Raw genomic sequence first — 20,354 nt, forward strand, 5'->3', positions numbered from 1 at the left:
GAGACCATTGATGCACTTGTGCTAGTCTGTCCCGATCCAGTTGTGAAAGACAATGCATCTATGCTTGTTGGCACAAACACTCCCACTGTGAGAAGACTTCTAAAAAGCTACAAGGACCGTGATGGGGGAAATGTCATGGCAGCGAAACATATCCATCCTGCTTTCAAAAAGGCTTTAGAGGAAATTTCAAAATCCCCACCCGAAACTGACACCTACAGAAGGGGATCCGTTTGGTTTGCTCAAACAAAACCAGTGACATTGCGCCCAGGTGGTGTAGCAAGGGTCAAAGGTGTGCCAAAATTTCAAGGGATTCCAAACACTCAAGCCATTTTGGTGGACTCACCTGATGATCTTACAGGGGAATCAAGGTTTCCAGATCAGCTTTTAGTGAGACCCGAACTGCAGTCAGCCACTGTTTTAAGTTCCAGAAAAATCACTGTCCTGGTTAGGAACAATTCGACAAAAGAGATCTCACTTACCAGAGGTATGCCAATTGCCCACCTCTTCCCTGTTGATGTGCTGTCAATATCGGCCACCAGTAAAGAGATCGATCTTAAGTCTTCAAAGAAACTAACCTCATCATCTTTTGACTTTGGAACATCACCTGTTCCCGAGAAATGGAAAGAAAGACTAGTGACTAAAATGATGGAACACAGTGAAGTTTTCTCTACTCATGAGTTTGATGTAGGCTGTAGTAAAAGCACAATACATACAATCAAAATAAACGATGACAAGCCATTTCGAGAAAGGTCCCGTCGCTTACCACCTGCTGACTTAGAAGCACTCAGAGAGCATCTATTGCAGTTGAAAGGTGCTGGCATCATTACAGAATCGCGCAGTCCTTATGCCTCACCTATTGTGGTGGTGAAAAAGAAAACTGGCAAGATTAGGATGTGTGTGGACTATAGGACACTGAACAAGCGTACTATTCCTGATCAGTACACAGTACCCAAAATTGAAGATGCACTTACCTGTCTTAATGGAAGCAAATGGTTCAGCGTTTTAGATCTGCGAAGTGGTTATTACCAAGTGCCCATGAGTGAAGCAGACAAAGAAAAGACCGCTTTTATCTGCCCACTTGGCTTCTACCAGTTCGAAAGGATGCCACAAGGGGTGTCAGGCGCTCCTGCAACATTTCAGCGTATCATGGAAAAAACAGTCGGAGACATGAATTTGCTGGAAGTTTTGGTCTATTTAGATGACCTCATAGTGTTTGGCGCTACACTTGAACAGCACGAGCAAAGACTATTAAAAGTGCTAAACCGCCTAAAAGAGGAAGGCCTTAAGCTGTCCTTAGACAAATGCCAGTTTTGCCAGCCATCAGTGTCTTACGTCGGACACATTGTTTCCCAGAAAGGAGTGTCTACAGATCCAAAGAAAACGGAGGCAGTCACTTCCTGGCCCCGACCAACAACTGTAACCACCCTACGATCATTTCTTGGATTCTGCGGGTATTACAGACGCTTTGTCAATGATTATTCCAAGGTTGCTTTCCCGCTGAACCAACTTTTGTCTGGCTACCCCCCTCATGGAAAAAGGTTCAAGAATAATCAGGAACAACCCTATTTCAATCCGTCTGAGCCCTTTGGTTCAAGGTGGGATGACCATTGCCAAACAGCTTTTGAAGAGTTAAAGCACCGACTTGTAAACGCTCCAGTACTAGCCTTTGCTAACCCGCAGTTACCCTATGTGCTACATGTTGATGCTAGCAGAGAGGGACTAGGGGGTGTTTTATATCAGGATCAAGGTGAAGGACTAAGACCAGTTGCATTTGTAAGTCGCAGTCTAACCCCATCGGAACGTCACTATCCGGCTCACAAGTTGGAATACCTTGCCTTGAAGTGGGCCGTAGTCGATAAGCTGCACGACTATCTGTACGGTGCAAAGTTTGAAGTCCGAACAGATAGCAACCCTTTGACGTACGTCTTGACGTCAGCCAAACTAGATGCAACGGGTCACTGTTGGCTCGCAGCCTTGTCAACATATGACTTCAGTCTCAAGTACAGAGCCGGTACTCAAAATATTGATGCCGACGCTTTGTCAAGGCGACCGCATCCTGACAAAACTGTTGAACAGCCATGGACTGACATTTCCGCAGATGGTGTGAGAGCTATGTGTCAAGTGTCTACCGTGATCAAGACAGATACTTGTCCTAACAAAGCAGTTGATCATTTAGGCCTTTCCATGCAAGCCATACCCAAGGCCTACTGCAACCTGTCTACACTCAGTGTCAAGGAAATGCCTATTTTGAGCCCCTCTGAGATCTCGAAGGCTCAACAAGAGGATCCCACAATCGGTGAAATATGGAAAGCTCTCAAGCAAGGAGACACAAATCACGCTAAGTCAAAAAGTTCTGCTGGCTCACTACTACGGAGAGAGTGGGACCGACTAAAATTTCAACAGGATGTCATGTACCGAATCACTGTTCCACCTGGCCGAGCGCGCCGTTCACAGTTAGTGTTGCCGGAAAAATTTAGGAAAATGGTGCTGCAGTCACTCCATGATGATTCTGGTCATCTCGGCATTGACAAGACCTATGGACTCATTAAAGAAAGGTTCTATTGGCCTAAAATGAAATCCGACGTCGAAGGACACTGCAAACTCTGTGCTCGGTGCATAACGAGAAAGACACTTCCAAAGAAAGTTGCATCATTGTTCCACATGCAAAGTCATGGCCCTTTGGACCTTGTATGTATGGATTTCTTATCCATTGAACCAGACTCCAACAACACAGAAAATGTCCTGGTCATTACCGATCATTACACCCGCTATGCGCAGGCCTTCCCAACAAGAGATCAGAAAGCTTCTACTGTAGCTAAAGTCCTGCTTGAGAAGTATTTTGTCCATTACGGATTGCCAAAACGCATGCACAGTGATCAGGGAAGAGATTTTGAGAGTCGTCTCATACATGAGTTGCTGAGTTCCCTTGGTGTAGACAAATCAAGAACGACCCCATATCATCCACAAGGGGATCCCCAACCTGAGAGATTTAATAGGACATTGTTAGATATGCTTGGGACCCTAGAGCCTGACAAGAAAAGAAAATGGAGTCAACACATTTCACATTTGGTCCATGCTTACAATTGCACACCAAATGAAGCCACTGGATTCTCGCCTTACTACCTTATGTTTGGGCGTGAAGCAAGGATGCCGGTGGATTTGTGTTTTGGAACATCCAGTGATGATACAAGCCAAGACACTTATCTCCGATACATCACAGACATAAGGAAAGAGTTAAAAACGGCTTACGAACTTGCTGAGGCTGCTGTTGCAAAACAAAATAAAGGAAACAAACAGAGATACGACAAGAAAATCAAATTCTCACAATTGTTACCTGGAGACAGAGTCCTAATACGCAATCTCGGATTACAAGGAAAACATAAGCTAGCAGATCGCTGGAGCTCAACGCCTTATGTTATAGAAAGCCAAATGTCAAACCTACCTGTGTTTCGGCTGAAACCAGAAGATGGAAGTGGACCCATCAAAACCCTGCATCGTAATCACATTTTGCCTCTGGGTCATAAAGTGTGTTTGGATTCAGTGCAAAGCTCAAGGCTTGCTCCAGTAAGAAAAAGAACAAGGAGAAAGAGAAACAATACCAGGAAAGACAACAACGAAACCATCCTCAACCTCGACATGACAGTACAAGGCAATAATGAAGAGGAATACACAGATTCAGAAGATGAAGAATTCGGAGTCTGGTGTGACATACCATTCATGACACAAAATACAAGAGGAGACAAGGAGGCATCAGAACCATTCAGTTTGGATTTGGATATTCAGTCTGAAGATCCAGCTGCTCGAGAGGGACAGGATGCTGACAATGACGAGACTCAACCTGACATAGCTGAGCACACTGACTTGCAAGGGACCAGTGACCCACAGCCGGACTTTCCAAACACTATGATTTTGGACTCGAACCCTGACCCTGACTCTCAAGATGACTTGCGCATTGACAAGACAAGACAATCTAATCGACCTAGGAAAGCCCCCTCGAGACTGACCTACGATACACCGGGTACTCCTAGTGTTACTTACCCTGCCGTGAAATATGTTTCGTGTTTGTACAAGTGGATTAGTTCCCCTTTTGCGACCTAGTTGGGTTAAGTTTATTGGATTATATGCCAAGTCATGAGGGCATGCCTTTTTTTGGTGGGGGGAGAGTGTAATAACCTGAGTTTTGTGCAATCAGGATACTTTATTTGTTGAAAAATGCATTTCATTTTATTATGCACTGAGGCATTAAATGTATTTCATTTTGTTATAAATAAATAGATAATTTCATCGTTCTACAGAAAGAAAAAACGAGTTAAAAATAGTAAATTCACTTAATTATTTCATGATTGTTTATAAGTTAACACCCAGGTATTTGTCATGATTTCAAGTGTGCTCGCGAAATGTGAGTTCGTGAGGGAAAGTAAAATAACGCGAGAAGTGAGTTTGAAAAAAAAGAAAAAAGCGCGGGCTGGTGTGTGTTCGGGTGGACAGGCACGGAGATCGTTTGAGCCCAGAAAACGTTATAAAAGTGCTTGCTGCTGAGTTTGTCCGGCTTGGATCCTCGTTCCTTACTCCAAATGATCGCGGGAGGAGATCGTGGCCGACCTGCACGGTAGAGGAGTGAGTTTGAACGAGTTTTGAGGACCAAGTCGAGGAGCTAAGCTACGCTAGAGCTAGCGCTGCTGCCGACCGTGAGGATTTCGCCTTAGGAAGAGCCGAACGGGATTTAAAGTGCGACACGCGGATCCAGCCAACTATCTGCATCGTGGGACGAGAGCCAGGGGAGTTGGAATTCGGTGTTGTGCATCTTCTGAGTTCGTGACGACGAGGAAAGTACTTCAGACCGGTAGTGTTACTGTTTTCATTAAGGGATATGAGCTCCAACGCGCGCCACCAAACTTAGGAGTGAGTTTTCATACAATACTAAGAGTGCACTCTAAAAAAACTTTAAAACTATACAAAAAGGCCGAAGTTAATTTATTTTTGACTGGGGAGTTTGTGTTATGTTTGGCATTTCATTAATATAAATTTCTAAAAAGTACATTATTGTGTGGATATTGTTTTTGTTGTACACTATATTTGTTTACCATGGGAAACCTCTTTAGAATCAGTTAAACTCCTAGACACAGTTCATATACATTGGAATGTCTTTTTCACCACAGTGAGATTACAAATTGAAGAGAACCTACGAAAGGTGGTATCTTATAGCGAGCTGAGTGGTGAAAGGGTTACATACACGTTTAGGAAATGATCCTTAAAGAAAAAATACAATGTCACTTCGGTCAAATTTTTAAAAAACATTTTTGCACTTGAGGCAATTGAAATATGAAATAATTGAAATGAGATATTTCATGTAATCAGAAAAGATTACATTTTACTGTCATAAAACAAGAAATTATGAAGACTTTAAGATCTACATGCTGTACCTGAACACACAACTCCTACATCCTCCATGTGTCCACATTCATTCTCTCCACACAGCTGAAATTTACAGTTCCACAAGGACGTCTCGTTCCCCTCACACTCCAACGCATTCAGCCAGATTGGTCCAGTTCCAAGTCCAAACCGGGCTGGTACCGGAGCACTGAGGGCCACTCCACACTGCAGCTGTCTGCACACCACCTGTGCATCCTCAATATCCCACAAGTCATCGCACACGGTCCCCCATGAGCCACTGTGGAAAACCTCTACCCTTCCTGCACAGTCTCCCCCAGAACCAACCAGCCTGATGGAGCTGAGAGCTGGATTAAACTTACCTACACACACACGCACGCACGCACGCACGCACGCACACACACACACACACACACACAGTTACAAAGTTAGAGATCTTAATTTGTCCACCACATGATGTTTTTTCTCATTACTCTGAGTTGAATTTTGCACAATTACAGCATATGTTATAAAAGATACATTTAGTAAAGATACTATTGTCTGTTCATACGTAGAATATTAAATGGTTACCAGTACAAGTGATTGAGAGCTGTTCTCTGGAGCTGCAGTTGACTGCTTGTGCGCTGCTGCAGTTCCCTAGATGAGCTTCACTCCCAGAACATTTGAAACTCGTCACACACATGTGACTGTGTTCATGACTGGATGTAGAAGAGCTGGAGAAGTTGAACACAGAGCCACAGCCCAGCTGTCTGCAGACCACAGAGGCCTCAGACTCACTCCAGGAGTCCAGCAGAACTCTCCTCCAGTCCTGCCTGAAGTAAACCTCCACCTCCCCCTCACACTCCATCCCTCCAGACAACCTCACTCGTCCCTCATGAAATGCCAGAGAGGAACCTGAAGAGGAAATAATCACTTAACTAAAAGACTGAGGGTGTCATATATTTTTACAGTTTTTTTCCTAACATGGCGTAAATAATTATAGGCTCGTATAAAATTTTGAGAGCTCACCACTGCAGATGACTCCAGCATCCTGTTTATGAGAGCATGCAGTTCGACTCCATGATGAAATGGGACATTTTGACAGGTGTGTTTCGTTCCCCTGACAATCAAACACATCAGCCCAGATCTGGCCACTCCCCTCCCCAAACCAGTCTGACCCCAACACAGCCACAGCACTCCCACAGTTCAGCTGACCACAGAGGACACTGGCAGCTCTCATATCCCAGCTTACATCACACACTGTGCCCCGCTCACTGAGGTACTGGAGCTCCACTCGACCAGAACAGGAGTCAGAGCCACTCACCAGCTGAGCCTGAGTGTGACCTGAAGCAACATCACATTAAAGATAATGGATTAAGGCAATTCAGAAAATTGTTACACTTTTTTTTTTAAAATATTAATACCTTACCTGCACACACCAGTCCCACATCACTGTCATGGGTGCAGTTGTGTTTGAGTGAAGATGATGTTGGACAGAAATAAATCTGAGATTCATTGCCTCTACACTGAAGCTCCATTGACCACACCTGACCCTCCCCTCTACCAAAAGCAGCTGCTCCCAGCACCTCCACAGGAAGCCCACAGTCCAGCTCTCGACACACAACCTCTGCATCCTGCTGGTCAAAGTCAGCATCACACACTGTGGACCAGGTCTTCACATTAAGCACCTCCACTCTTCCAGAACAGCGGTGAAAACCATCAATAAGTTTGGACTTTCTGTGACCTGTGTGTATTTGAATTACATTAACATTGTAAATAATAGATTTACAGATCTATTTACATATGATGTTCAGAAATTCTTGTCATGGTTTCCAACAAGTTTCCACTAAGTAACTGTACAGTGCAGTCAGTGTAGGATCTTAATCTTAGAGGAATGTAACACAAGGCAGAAATTAAATGTGCAACTCAAGGAAGAATGATTTAAATCATATCTTTTTATGTTTTGTGTTAAATATTTAACCTTTGTTATTTTATTGTTTAAATCCAGTTCAGTATTCAGACACCACAAATTAACATTAGTGCCTTGTTGCAAAGCATGTTTTGGTAATTACACTTTCAACACATCTATGGTAAGAAGTAATTAGATTTGTGCAGCATTGTAGTTCAAATGTAACCCACTCCTCTTGGCAAACCTACTTAAATTGCCCAAAGTCATGAGCATCTCTCGGCTGGACTCACTCAAATTAATTTAAAGTCAGGAGATCGGAGACTGGCTTGGCCTTCAACCTTTTTTAGAATTTAGTCTTGAGTTATTATGGTATGTATGGGGTTGATGTCTTGTCCCCTTTCTTACTCAGTGAGATTATACTAGAAATGTGTCCTGGTGCATTGCTCCAGGTATGTTTCTTTCAGTGATATGTAATGACCCTGTACTTTTTGTCCAAATGCTTGATTTTAAATATTAAACCTGCATCTCTGTATTTTGTATTTGAGGAGTTTTCAGTGGGGTGTAGGAACGGAGATAATTGTGGTGCTATATATATATATATATATATATATATATATATATATATATATATATATATATATATATATATCTATCAAGGTCAAATAGAGTAAATAAGATTGAAAGTCTAATAGTTCAATATAATAACATATACCACAGCACTTTAATTTTCTAAAAAAAATAAAATAAAAAAAACCCATATGGCTACAGAACATGTATCTGCTACTGTAGCAGAACTCAACATTCATGATATTTTTGCAGTGCAGCACCAGTTAGGTACAATTGATAAGAGCTAGCTGTAGCTGATCTAGCAGGCTAATAGCTTCACACACACCACAGCACAGATTTGATTTGGACAAACTAATGCACAGTTCACCAATTCACCAGAGTTTTTACAGGACAAAGACTTAAATCGAATTGAATGAAACTTGGCTGAGGTGTGTGTGGAGCTTTTACAAGCTACTGTAACTGCTTTGCATACCACAAAGCAGACTGAACTGCGGCTATAGCCACACACAAGCTTTAAATTCCAGCTAACCACTGACACACACTTTCCAGATAAAAACCCATATCTGAGCAAGTGAGTGAAATAATTAGTGCTGGAGTGGCAGAACGACAGAATCTAACCTTTTCTGTGGTGTGTTGAGTGGTTTACTGAGCAAAAGCCCCCTACAGTTTTTGTGGAAAGTTAAAAAAATTAAATATTGCGATAAGCACATAGCACTGTCATTTAAGTGCAACTGAACTAATATCTTAATACCCTGGTTTTTGGAGAAAAGTCTTACTACGTAAACGAAATGTGGTGGCAATCACCATTTAATCCTGAGTCATAAAAGATGAACATTTGAGTTTTTTTTTCTCTTGGCACAACCTGAATAAAAAATATATGTAGTTTATTTTCTTGTTAATAAAGCGAAAGTGCAAAGCTTATTGTTATGTTTTTGATCCACTTCATCACAGTTATTATTCATACTACCTATTCTGTTGAACAAGGCAGGGTTGAATTTCCTTCTGTTACCCTTTTCCATTTTGTTACATTACAATCTGCACGGTAGTGGGAAAAAACGTTGGGAATGGTAATGGTAAAGAGGTATTTCCAATTTACACTGTTATGTCTGCTCATAAATCTTCACAACATTAATGAGTGTAAAGACCTGGACATACTCTTTTGCCACTTATAGACGTTTTTGAGCACATGTACATCATATAAAATATTTAAGAATGTATTATTTAAAATAAATTAAGTTATACCGATTACATTATAAGAGTTTTCCCCACATGTACAGATTGTCTTATTTGTCAATATTCAGAACTACTGGTATATAATTTAATATAAAAAAGATATTTACATTCAATCTTCATTATTCTAAAATGAGTTGTGATAATAATGATTACATTTAGATAAAGTCATATTCATTAATGTCATGACTAATTGTGTCTTACCTGAGCAGATGACGGCAGCATCTTTTCCATGATCACAGTTATGTTTGCCCCATCCCTCTGTCATACAGTTCTTCAGAGATAATTCTGATCCAGTACAGGTCACATCATCCATCCAGATTGGTCCTGATCCTGGTCCAAAGTAAGCTTTACTCAGTGCATCTACAGCCTCTCCACAGCCCAGCTCTCTACACACCACTGCAGCATCACTCATATCCCAGTAATCACTGCACACCGTTCCCCACTGTCCTCTATGAAGAACCTCCACTCTCCCAGCACAGCGACTGCCACCATCTAGCAATCTCACACTTTCTGTACAACATGGGGAGGAATAAGAGAAAAATATCAACATTTTACACAATTCATCGCAGCCCACAGAATCTAAGAATAACAGGAAAATCTATGGCTCTTACCAGCACAAACAAGAGCGACATCACTGTCATGGGAGCAGTTACGTTTGAGTGAAGATGATGTGGGACAGAAATAAATCTGGGATTCATTGCCTCTACACTGAAGTTCCTTTGACCACACCTGACCCTCCCCTCTGCCAAAAGCAGCTGCTCCCAGCACCTCCACAGTAAGCCGACAGCCCAGCTCTCGACACACAACCTCTGCATCCTGCTGGTCAAAGTCAGCATCACACACTGTGGACCAGGTCCCTCCATGAAGCACCTCCACTCTCCCAGAGCAGCGAGAACCACCAACCAGCCTGACTCCTAAAAGAAAAACAATGCAGAAAAAAAAAAATACATCTACAAACTAAAGCCTAAACACACTGATAAAATTCTCTCTAAAACCATTTATCTGGGCAGTAAGTATTTACTTATTCAGAAAACATTAACGTTTGTGTGATGCGTATTGTTTGTGTGATGTTTATGTGTAGATATGGCCATGTGGTTGGTAAGCCACAAAGAAATTGTTGATGTGATTGTTTTTCCTGTGGTTTTATTTTAAGCTTATTTAATTTAATTGTCTATTCAGGGCATTTTAACTTCATGTAATAGTTATTTATTTACAATGAAGATTAATGCTTTGTAGCTGCTTTTCATAATCTGTGTAGATTAGAAATGATTCACACAGTGAGGGATTTGCTGATGCGTGTGAGATTATGTTTCTATTGGAGCTTGCATTAAACTTGGTTTTTAACATCAGGTGCAGACTAAATACTTTTCTGCAAGTCCAGATGGCTAATTAGCATGATTAGTTATTAAATAAATAAAAGCTACCCGAGAGCAGCCCATGAAACCTAGATTAATGGATGTCTGAGGATTATAACAGAACAAATTTGGTGAAGGTTGAGGCCGATTTAATCCTGAGACTCATCACCTCTCAATACAAGTGAACTTGTTCACAAGCGGAACTTGACCGCTCCAACGTGGCAGACCCACATACGTACCACCTCAGTTAGAGAACAACAGACAATGCGGCATCTAGGTATGTATATATATCTATGGTAAAAACAGTGTTTAACTGAGACAGCTCTTTTAGGGTTTTTTTTTTATTTCTTTCATCCAATTAAGAATAATGTGACATGGCAGACATTCACAAAATATTTTTTCTGTTGAAAATAAAGTAATGTGTTCTAAAAACTCTCTCTTTTCTCTCTCCAGGCACAAGTAATGGTAGCAACATAAGCACTAATAAATAGGACAAGCTTTCCACAAGTGTTAAATAACACACAGTTAATATTTACTGTCAGTATCGGTAAATCACAGTAAGCACTTCTTTATAGTATATAAAGTGGATAGATATTAATGATATATGTGCAGTATATTTGTTCATAGTTTTCATATTCATGTGAATCAGTTAAGTGGATAATGCAATTACATGCAATTACACTGTACGACAGGGAGTTTTAGTCAACCTATTGCTTTTGTCCTGGAAAATAATATAGAAACTAATCATATTTAAATTATTGATAAATACACATAGATATATGCAGTCATTAACACTTATAAACTTCATTCTGAAGTAATAATGATATTATGACAGATTGTGAATATGATGACTGACTGTACCTTACCAGCACAGATGACTCCAGCTCGTCGGTTGTGAACACATTCATGTTTTCCCCATCCTGTTGATTTACAGTTCTTCAGTGTAGACTCTGATCCACTACAGTCCACATCACCCATCCAGATTGGTCCTGATCCTGATCCAAGTTGAGAATCACTCTGTGCATCTACAGCCTCTCCACAGCCCAGCTGTCTACACACCACTGCAGCATCTCTCATATCCCAGCCATCATCACACACTGTTCCCCACTGTTCTCTATGAAGAACCTCCACTCTCCCAACACAGCGACTGCCGCCATCCACCAACCTCACACTGTCTGTAATTGGTAGAATAGCCTTTTAAATAGTTCATCACAGCATAGAATCTAAGGCTAACAGGAAAAGGTGCAGCTCTTACCAGCACACACCAGACCCACATCACTGTCATGGGAGCAGTCGTGTTTAAGTGAAGATGATGTTGGACATAAGTGAATCTGAGATTCGTTGCCTCTACACTGAAACTCCTCTGACCACACCTGACCCTCCCCTCTGCCAAAAGCAGCTGCTCCCAGCACCTCCACAGGAAGCCCACAGCTCAGCTCTCGACACACAACCTCTGCATCCTGCTGGTCAAAGTCAGCATCACACACTGTGGACCAGGTCTCTCCATGAAGCACCTCCACTCTCCCAGAGCAGCGAGACCCACCAACCAGCCTGATTCCTAAAATAAGAGTGGAGATGGTAAAGTATTGCAGTTTCTCAGGTCATATATTATTCTCTTATTAACTTTGAACCTGTTTGTATTTTACACCTTAACTCATTAACATGTTAACACATTTTGTAAAGATAAACATATTTTTAAAAAGTAAATTAAATGAAATTTGAAGAGAGAAATGTTCATTTCTCAGCAAAACCTACCAGAACAAATGACTCCTGCATCTTTAGTATGATTACAAGCATGTTTTCCCCCTCCTGGTGATCTACAATTCCTCAGTGTAGACTCTGATCCACTACAGTGTACAGTATTTATCCAGATCGGTCCTGATCCTGGTCCAAAGTGAGCATCACTCAGTGCATCTACAGCCTCTCCACAGCGCAGCTCTCTACACACCACTGCAGCATCTCTCATATCCCAGTAATCACCACACACTGTTCCCCATGTTCCATTATACTGAACCTCCACTCTCCCAGCACAGCGACTGCCACCATCAATCAACCTCACACTGTCTGTACAATAAGGTAAGAAATCTGTAATTACTTTTTACAGTAGAATAAAAGCTGTAAAACAGCCGTTAAAGCTGTTAAAATCTGTTAAACCCATCCACAGCACATTTGTAAAAGCTGTCAAATTCATTCAAGTAATAGAGGGGTTAATACCAATGGTATCAAAGAGAAGATTTCCTGAGCAGATGACTCCAGCATCTTCAGCATGATCACAGTTATGATTACCCCATTCAGGCGATGAACAGTTGATCAATGTAGACTCTGATCCACTACAGTCCACATCATCCTTCCAGATTGGCCCTGATCCTGATCCAAAACGAGCACTTCTCAGTGCATCTACAGCATCTCCACAGCCCAGCTCTCTACACACCACTGCAGCATCTCTCATATCCCAGCCATCATCACACACTGTTCCCCACGTTCCATTATAATGAATCTCCACTCTCCCAGCACAGCGACTGCCACCATCCACCAACGTCACATTGCCTGAGAGAGAGAGAGAGAGAGAGAGAGAGAGAGAGAGAGTTAGTTTAATCAAAAAAGCCACAAACACAATAACAGCAATGTTTTATATATACATTTTGCTGCTGTTGGAAAAAAAAACCTTGTATCTCCAAAATGGTGACTTTACAGGAGAAGTAAAAAAAATACTTTTGAATATTTTAAATTAATGGAAAACCATTTTATTGCAAGTGATTTTGGATCATTTCTGTTGACACATGTTCATAATACTTCCACATAATTTTGTGAAAAAACTGCTGTGTTCAGTTGGAAAAATATAGATATATGGATAAATTAGACTGTAATAGCATAAACTAAAACTGGAAATAACATTTATCAATATGACAACGCCTTCATTAAGAAATGGAGACTGAAGAGGAGAGACAGACAGACAGAGAGAAAGCAGCAGAGTTAAAATTGTGTCTAAATTATTTTTTGACACTGAAAGTGTACCTACCAGCTGTGGTGAGTGAAATTGTGGAGGACAGAAGAATGAGAGCCACACAGCTGTCCATCTCCCTCTGACCTGCACACAGTCCGTTCAACTCAGCAGCAGAACAAGCTTCACCTCCACTCCCCAAGAGAGACTGAAGAAACAGAGAGAGAGAGAGAGAGAGAGAGAGAGAGAGAGAGAGGTGTTCCCCACAGCCGCCAATCACACTTACTATGACCTTATTAGAAAGAGGAGAGGAAATCATCAAACATTTTCAGAGACAAATCAGAGGAGGTGTTTTTTTCTTTCTCCATATTTATCAAAAGAGCGTCAGCGCTGATGAACAGAACTCCGCCTCCATCTCTAGAGGTGTGTGTGAGGAGAGACGCTCGCAGCAGTGTGGTGAGACACACACCAACATACAGGAGACTGACTTCAGAGAGAGGAAACTCTCCAGTGTAATACAGCATTAATGCACCTGCAGAGAGCTGATCCACACACTGATAAACATCAATCACAGTAATACACTAGTCACACACAAACACACTCATTATCTACTCACACACACTCTCTCCTGCAGAAACACACACACGCGCACACACAAATACAGATTGATAAACTACTGACACACAAACACACACACACAAGCACACGCTACTCTAAATGCAGATTCAGAGGAACATGTGGCCCACTTTGTCACTCAATACAACAAAGAAAATTAAAGATATTATACTGATCTGAACTGAGGAACAGGCTGCCTTTTAATTAATTTGTATTAAAAGCACATGAATAACACAATACTCTAGAAATGTATAAAAATAATACATTTTTCACAGTTCAAAGCCCCTTTATCACGGGCATTTAGTTTAAATGTCACACATTCTTCCCTGTAATATATTTTATTCTCCACAAGGTGGCAGCAGAGGATTAATAATCAGACAATGTAGTAAATGAGTTTAATGCTGTGGAGTGCATTTTCAGATATAAAATAATAAATTAGTTTCATACAAAAAAAATCTTTATAAAGAGCATTTAAAACAGCTTTATAAATGTCTTTTGGCTTGCAGTAAAAAATACAGTTAAACACAAACTGCAATTGAGGGAGTGATTGCTGGTGAAAAGTCACTGGGCTGAAAACGCTCTGCTCTCTGTGTTCACTGTCTGAGATCTCTTTTTAAAACGCTCTGCTCTCTGTGCTCACTGTCTGAGATCTCTTTGTAAAACGCTCTGCTCTCTGTGCTCACTGTCTGAGATCTCTTTGTAAAACGCTCTGCTCTCTGTGTTCACTGTCTGAGATCTCTTTGTTAAATGCTCTGCTCTCTGTGTTCACTGTCTGAGATCTCTTTGTAAAACGCTCTGCTCTCTGTGTTCACTGTCTGAGATCTCTTTGTAAAACGCTCTGCTCTCTGTGTTCACTGTCTGAGATCTCTTTGTAAAACGCTCTGCCCTCTGTGTTCACTGTCTGAGATCTCTTTGTAAAACGCTCTGCTCTCTGTGTTCACTGTCTGAGATCTCTTTGTAAAACGCTCTGCTCTCTGTGCTCACTGTCTGAGATCTCTTTGTAAAACGCTCTGCTCTCTGTGCTCATTGTCTGAGATCTCTTTGTAAAACGCTCTGCTCTCTGTGTTCACTGTCTGAGATCTCTTTGTAAAACGCTCTGCTCTCTGTGCTCACTGTCTGAGATCTCTTTGTAAAACGCTCTGCTCTCTGTGTTCACTGTCTGAGATCTCTTTGTAAAACGCTCTGCTCTCTGTGTTCACTGTCTGAGATCTCTTTGTAAAACGCTCTGCTCTCTGTGTTCACTGTCTGAGATCTCTTTGTTAAATGCTCTGCTCTCTGTGTTCACTGTCTGAGATCTCTTTGTAAAACGCTCTGCTCTCTGTGTTCACTGTCTGAGATCTCTTTGTAAAACACTCCAAAAAAGCAAAAGAAAATAAGGGCCTCTTGCAAATCTCTGTGTGCATGTGACAAAATTCTGAAAACCCCCCCGAACGTACGTGAGTGAGAAGACAAGTTGCAGAAAGTCCCATGTTCATACACTCTACAAGTTCTCTGATTACCTCCAGCGTTGGAGACCTTGCGCTGTTAGAGCTGTTTTAGAACTACACATAATTGATCCTTTAACCCTGAAGGTTGGTGCGCAGATGCTGGTCACCATAGCAACAACAACAGTCTCAGACAGCTAATGAAAAGCCAAAAAAAAAGATTTAAGACGAATATCAATAATTTGAGACGAATTGACAGGCGTATTTGCACTCCAGCTGGTTTCTTCATGCGTTTAATCTTAACAGAAACACGAAGCTGAGAATAGTTTGTCGTTCACCAGATTCTTATTGGATTCTTCCCATCCCATGTAAAATGTAGGTTCTCTACTAAACATCTACCTGCAGTGGCGCAAAAAGGGGGTATGCAGCGTATGCGGCGCATATGGGCGCTGCACTAGAGGGGCGCCAAAACGATGCCGGAAAATTATTTCTAGTCTCCATTTTCTGTAAGAGCTGTTTGTTCAAGTATGATAATACACATCAAAAAACAGCACAGCACTAATCAGGCGCCCATCCACTCCGTCCCCTACCCTCCTGTCATTTGCTCCCAAACACAGGCGCTTGAGAACGCGCCCCATAGGGAACGGAAGAGGGAGAGAGAAAAAGATGTTGTAGGGATGAAGAAAAGCTTCTCAAAGTGGTTGAAAGACAGCAGGTTGGTCAGTTTATACGCTTTATTCACCTACGTCACCTTTGTCTACCAAAACGAGACTGTAGGGTACGAAAGTAGCGTTGGACCACTGGGTTCTAGCAAAGCTGCCTCACTGCTGCGTTCCCAAATGCACTTATTCAAAAATCTAATAGAGGTCAAACCTTCCATAGTTTCCTCAAAGATCCCGTACTTCACCGTGAATAGATTCACACCATCAGAAGAGATCGCCTTTTCAGTTTAAGATGTATGTTACTGTGCTAGCTAAGGCTAGCCATATTAATAGTACCCAGCCAGCCAGATGAATGATAGCAGTGAGGCAGCAAGCTAACGTTAAAGCTAAACTTGGTTCTCCAGCTACGACCTGATTAACCCTGAACTGGTTATTTTCTCGGTTTAACTTCAAAACGAGTGACATTAGTCAAGCCATAGCTCTTTATAGTAGCCTGTTTAGCTAGCTAACCTAGCTAGTCAACATTCTAGTTAATATCCTAACCGTGGCAGCCTGGTCTAAAGCTCAGCTCGCTGGTGGCACTAAATCATCTTAAACTCTTAGTTTCTAGCCACTTTCAGACACATTCAGCCTGTAACTGTTTTAGTTGAGTTCTCCTTTACATTTTTATTCATTTTGTCCTTTTTTTAATTTAATTTTCTGTTTTACATTTTTATTTATTTTATTCCATACTTTTCGCCTTTTACCTTTTTATTTCATTTATTTCTTCCTTTTATTTATTCTGTCTTCTGTTTTACTGTTTATTTTATTTCAATAATTTACTTTTTTATATAAACTTGGTGTTTTAACCCTCTTTCTTTGTGCTTATATTTTATTATTCTAATTATTAATCTCTATTTTATTGCGTTACATTTTAGCCTGTCCACTTATCAGTTTATTCTGAATTATTTTATTTCTTCTTAATTAAATCCTCATTGCTTGTTTTTTGCTCTTACCATTTAATTTGTATTCTGTTTATAAAGTTCCTTATTTTAGCTAGCCTGCTTAAATATTTGATTTTAATTTTAATTTTTTTCAGTCACTTTAAGTTAAGGGGCGGGATTTTGGGGGGGGCGCCGATAATATGTTTGCATCCACCTCAGAAAGTATGTAGTTGCACCCCTGCCTACCTGGATAAGGTCTCAGGAGATTTTCCTTCAGCGGAAAAGCTTCATCACCCGCGAATACATATGGGCTTTGTCGGTCAGTTCCGCGGGAAAAAATCCGGCGCAGGCAGAGGAAGTTTCCCTTCTAGGAGTCTGGAGAAAATTCCTCCATCACTTTCCCGCCTGAAAGCACCGATGTCGACGTATCGAAATCGGTAGGGGGCACCACATGCTGCCATGAAAACAACTGAAAAGTGACTTTTGTAATTGAAAAAAAATGACTTCCCAAATTTGGCGGCGCAGTGATTCGCACGTGTTTGCCATCAACTGTGCCCAAGCACTGTGGAAAATTCCAGAGCTTCCAGAAATCGTGGGCAGTTCCTCTCCACTCAGATGGGTAAGGCACAAAATCCCCATCTAAGGCAACCCAGATCGCTTGGCCTAGAGTTGATGACCCTAGCTTATAGATTGTAGACAGGGCACGATGGCTCATACCCGTTGCCAGATAACGGACTGTAACCGCTAGGCGCTCCGATGCACTCAAGGGAGAACAGTGGCTTTTCCCTCGGGTGATGTATGCATGGACACGATGCAGAAGAGCATCATATTTTGCTGCTGTCATTCTGAAATACTGGAAGTGCCTTTCCACGTCTAATCCACGCATAGGCCGAACAAGAGAAACACATTCTCTATCTTTCCACCGAGAGCGATTCAGAGGCCACACGCCCCACCTTCTACTGAGTCTTTTCTTCTGTGCAACAGGTACAGCAACACACACTTCTCTACTGTTCACGTTTAACCCTATTCTGTTTACAGATGGTATAATTTGTCCTCTATGCCCCCCCCCGAGTACTGGGTGTTTTAACCGCCACAGGAACGCATGTTGAGCGTGTACAGCAGGACTGTGCATTGGCTTTTGCGTTTGCGTACTTGAGTAATTATGTTTCTGGCCTAACTTCCTCCACTGCTGACTTGAGAGGAGGCCTCAACTCTAGAAGCACTGAGAAATAAGTGTATCTACCTACCTGTAGACGGCACGGTGACGTGGTGGGTAGCGCCTCACAGCAAGGAGGGCCTGGGTTCGATTCCCCAGCCGGGCGACCAGGGTCCTCTGTGTGGAGTTTGCATGTTCTACCCATAACAACATAGTTGTTATGTCAACTTGACAAAAGCAGTCTTTATGACAGCTGACGCTTTTTGGAATAAGTGTTTCTAAATGTTTATGTATGTTTGTGTCAGTTGTCATGAAGTGCTTATGTTGGTGTCATGTAGCCTTCGTTACCTGTGCTACAGTAAAGTGTTACCATTATTTTTATAATGGCAACCTACTGCAGCTTCAGTGCAAAGTAAATTACATAAACTGTTACTGCAAATGGGGATTGTGTCCTCATAAACAACAAAGATCTTCAGTGTACGGTAAATGTCTAAAACCAAAGGTACTGCAAGTTTTTTTTTTTTGTTTGTTTTTTAACACTTAAAAAGAGTGCAATAATGTCAAACTGACTTTATTGTATTTATTTTTTGCTGGACAAGAATGAATGAATGAATGAATGAATGAATGAAGATTCATAAAACATTATAATGCAAAAATAAAGAGAGAGAAAAAAAAGGAAAATCAGCGAAATGACAAAAAGAAATGAACACTTCTTACAATAACTGGTTCAACCTCTGGTCTGGGAGTTCTGTGTCCCCTCTATGTTCTGCACTTGCACTGTTCCTGATTATTTATCTTAATTGATACTGAGTATCAAGTTGGGTTGCACCAACATGGATTGAATTAAAGAGAGCCAATCAGAACCAATCAAGGTTTTAATTTAAACTGAATCGTGTTGCACCATGAATTCTGAAACATTAAACTCATACATTAAGTGGATCAACAAATTTGTGGTTAAAGCTTTAATCTGCTATTAAAACCTGAACCTGCCATTAATTTAGATTTTATGTCATGATGGATTCCGCAGTATAAACAAACAGTAACAACATTATTCTCAAAACTAATTATTGTTTATACTTTAATTAGCACAGGCCTACATTAAACACAGCTCTCACAGGGAAAGAGCACATTTAGTGGTTTAAACAATCTGCTTCTAGACCCAGTGTCTCAATGTCAGGGGGAGTCTTTTGAGCAGAACTGGGAAGACTGCTTAAAATATCTACAAAACTTGTTGATAATTTGCATAGAAATATTTTAAATAAAAAATACTGTTATTCTGTAAGTTGCAGTGTAACAGTTCAGCTGTTTACTTTACACATTACTGTAACAGTAAAGCACAAGTGCATTAGTGAGATCCCCCTGCTGTGTTTATTTTCTTCTATTTCAGTGATGCACACACAAGCTAACTAAAGTAATCCAGGGTTAAATGATGGTTTAAATGTAAACCTGAATATTTTTAAATTAAGTTGGAAGTTTGCTGCTACATGAATAATACATAAACTTTGATTTAAACTCAGTTAATCCTTGTTAGTACAACCCACCCTCAGTGTAGCATCTATACATTCTATCAGTCTCTCTTATTTTTGAGATGCCACATGTCCTCTCTTCCAAATTCCATCTTTAACCCCAGAAAAAAAAAATCGTTATACCTCAGTATAAGAACATGTCATCAAATACAAAAAGGAATCTTAATTTCAGTTCTGACTCAGACAGCAAAAAGAGTTAAAACAGCTTTTCTCTCCTAAAATCTTTTGTTCTGCAAATACGAACACATAATTTCTGAGACATACAGAGTCAGAGTGACAGATTACCACTTATCAGTGTCCACAGTGTACAAGTGTACTGCTAGTACACATAGAGAGAGGACAGTCTATAATTATACCACAGCAGGAGATTCAGTACATTACACATGTAAATAATAAACTCAATATCGCTGCTGTTGGAAAAATACCTTGTTTCACCACTTTTGACGTTTTTCAGTTTTCCACATAATTTGAAAACGTCTGTTGCTCCTTACATTGTCTGTAAATTTTATGATGAATGGACCAAAAGAAACGTCCCAAAATGACTTGTAGAAAAGTCTGTTTCCATTGATTTACATAAAAGTAGTTTTTTTCCTTTCCCTGTAAAGTTGTCATCTTGGAGATACAAGGTTTTCTTCCAGCAACAACAGTGATATACAGAATTGAACTTGAAGCT

General features: G+C 40.9%; 1 protein-coding gene and 1 pseudogene across 1 annotated transcript in view; both read right to left on the reverse strand.

The window, feature by feature from the left end:
* The window catches only part of LOC119263728 (antigen WC1.1-like), a 97,123-nt gene extending 87,314 nt beyond the window's left edge, over positions 1 to 9,809 (reverse strand). Inside the window, exons 1-6 of the mRNA XM_037540222.1 lie at positions 9,691 to 9,809; positions 9,281 to 9,589; positions 6,800 to 7,114; positions 6,400 to 6,714; positions 5,962 to 6,285; positions 5,424 to 5,753 (exon numbers count right to left, since the gene is read on the reverse strand). Coding sequence (XP_037396119.1) covers positions 5,424 to 5,753; positions 5,962 to 6,285; positions 6,400 to 6,714; positions 6,800 to 7,114; positions 9,281 to 9,491 — 1,495 coding nt within the window. The 5' untranslated portion in view covers positions 9,492 to 9,589; positions 9,691 to 9,809. The remainder of the gene's footprint in view (positions 1 to 5,423; positions 5,754 to 5,961; positions 6,286 to 6,399; positions 6,715 to 6,799; positions 7,115 to 9,280; positions 9,590 to 9,690) is intronic.
* Positions 9,810 to 11,471: 1,662 nt separating this feature from the next.
* On the reverse strand, positions 11,472 to 13,546 carry LOC108412920 (annotated as a pseudogene).
* Between the last annotated feature and the right edge of the window lie 6,808 nt (positions 13,547 to 20,354).

Source organism: Pygocentrus nattereri, chromosome 1 (genome assembly GCF_015220715.1).
Source record: "Pygocentrus nattereri isolate fPygNat1 chromosome 1, fPygNat1.pri, whole genome shotgun sequence".
Classification (NCBI taxonomy): Eukaryota; Metazoa; Chordata; class Actinopteri; order Characiformes; family Serrasalmidae; genus Pygocentrus; species Pygocentrus nattereri.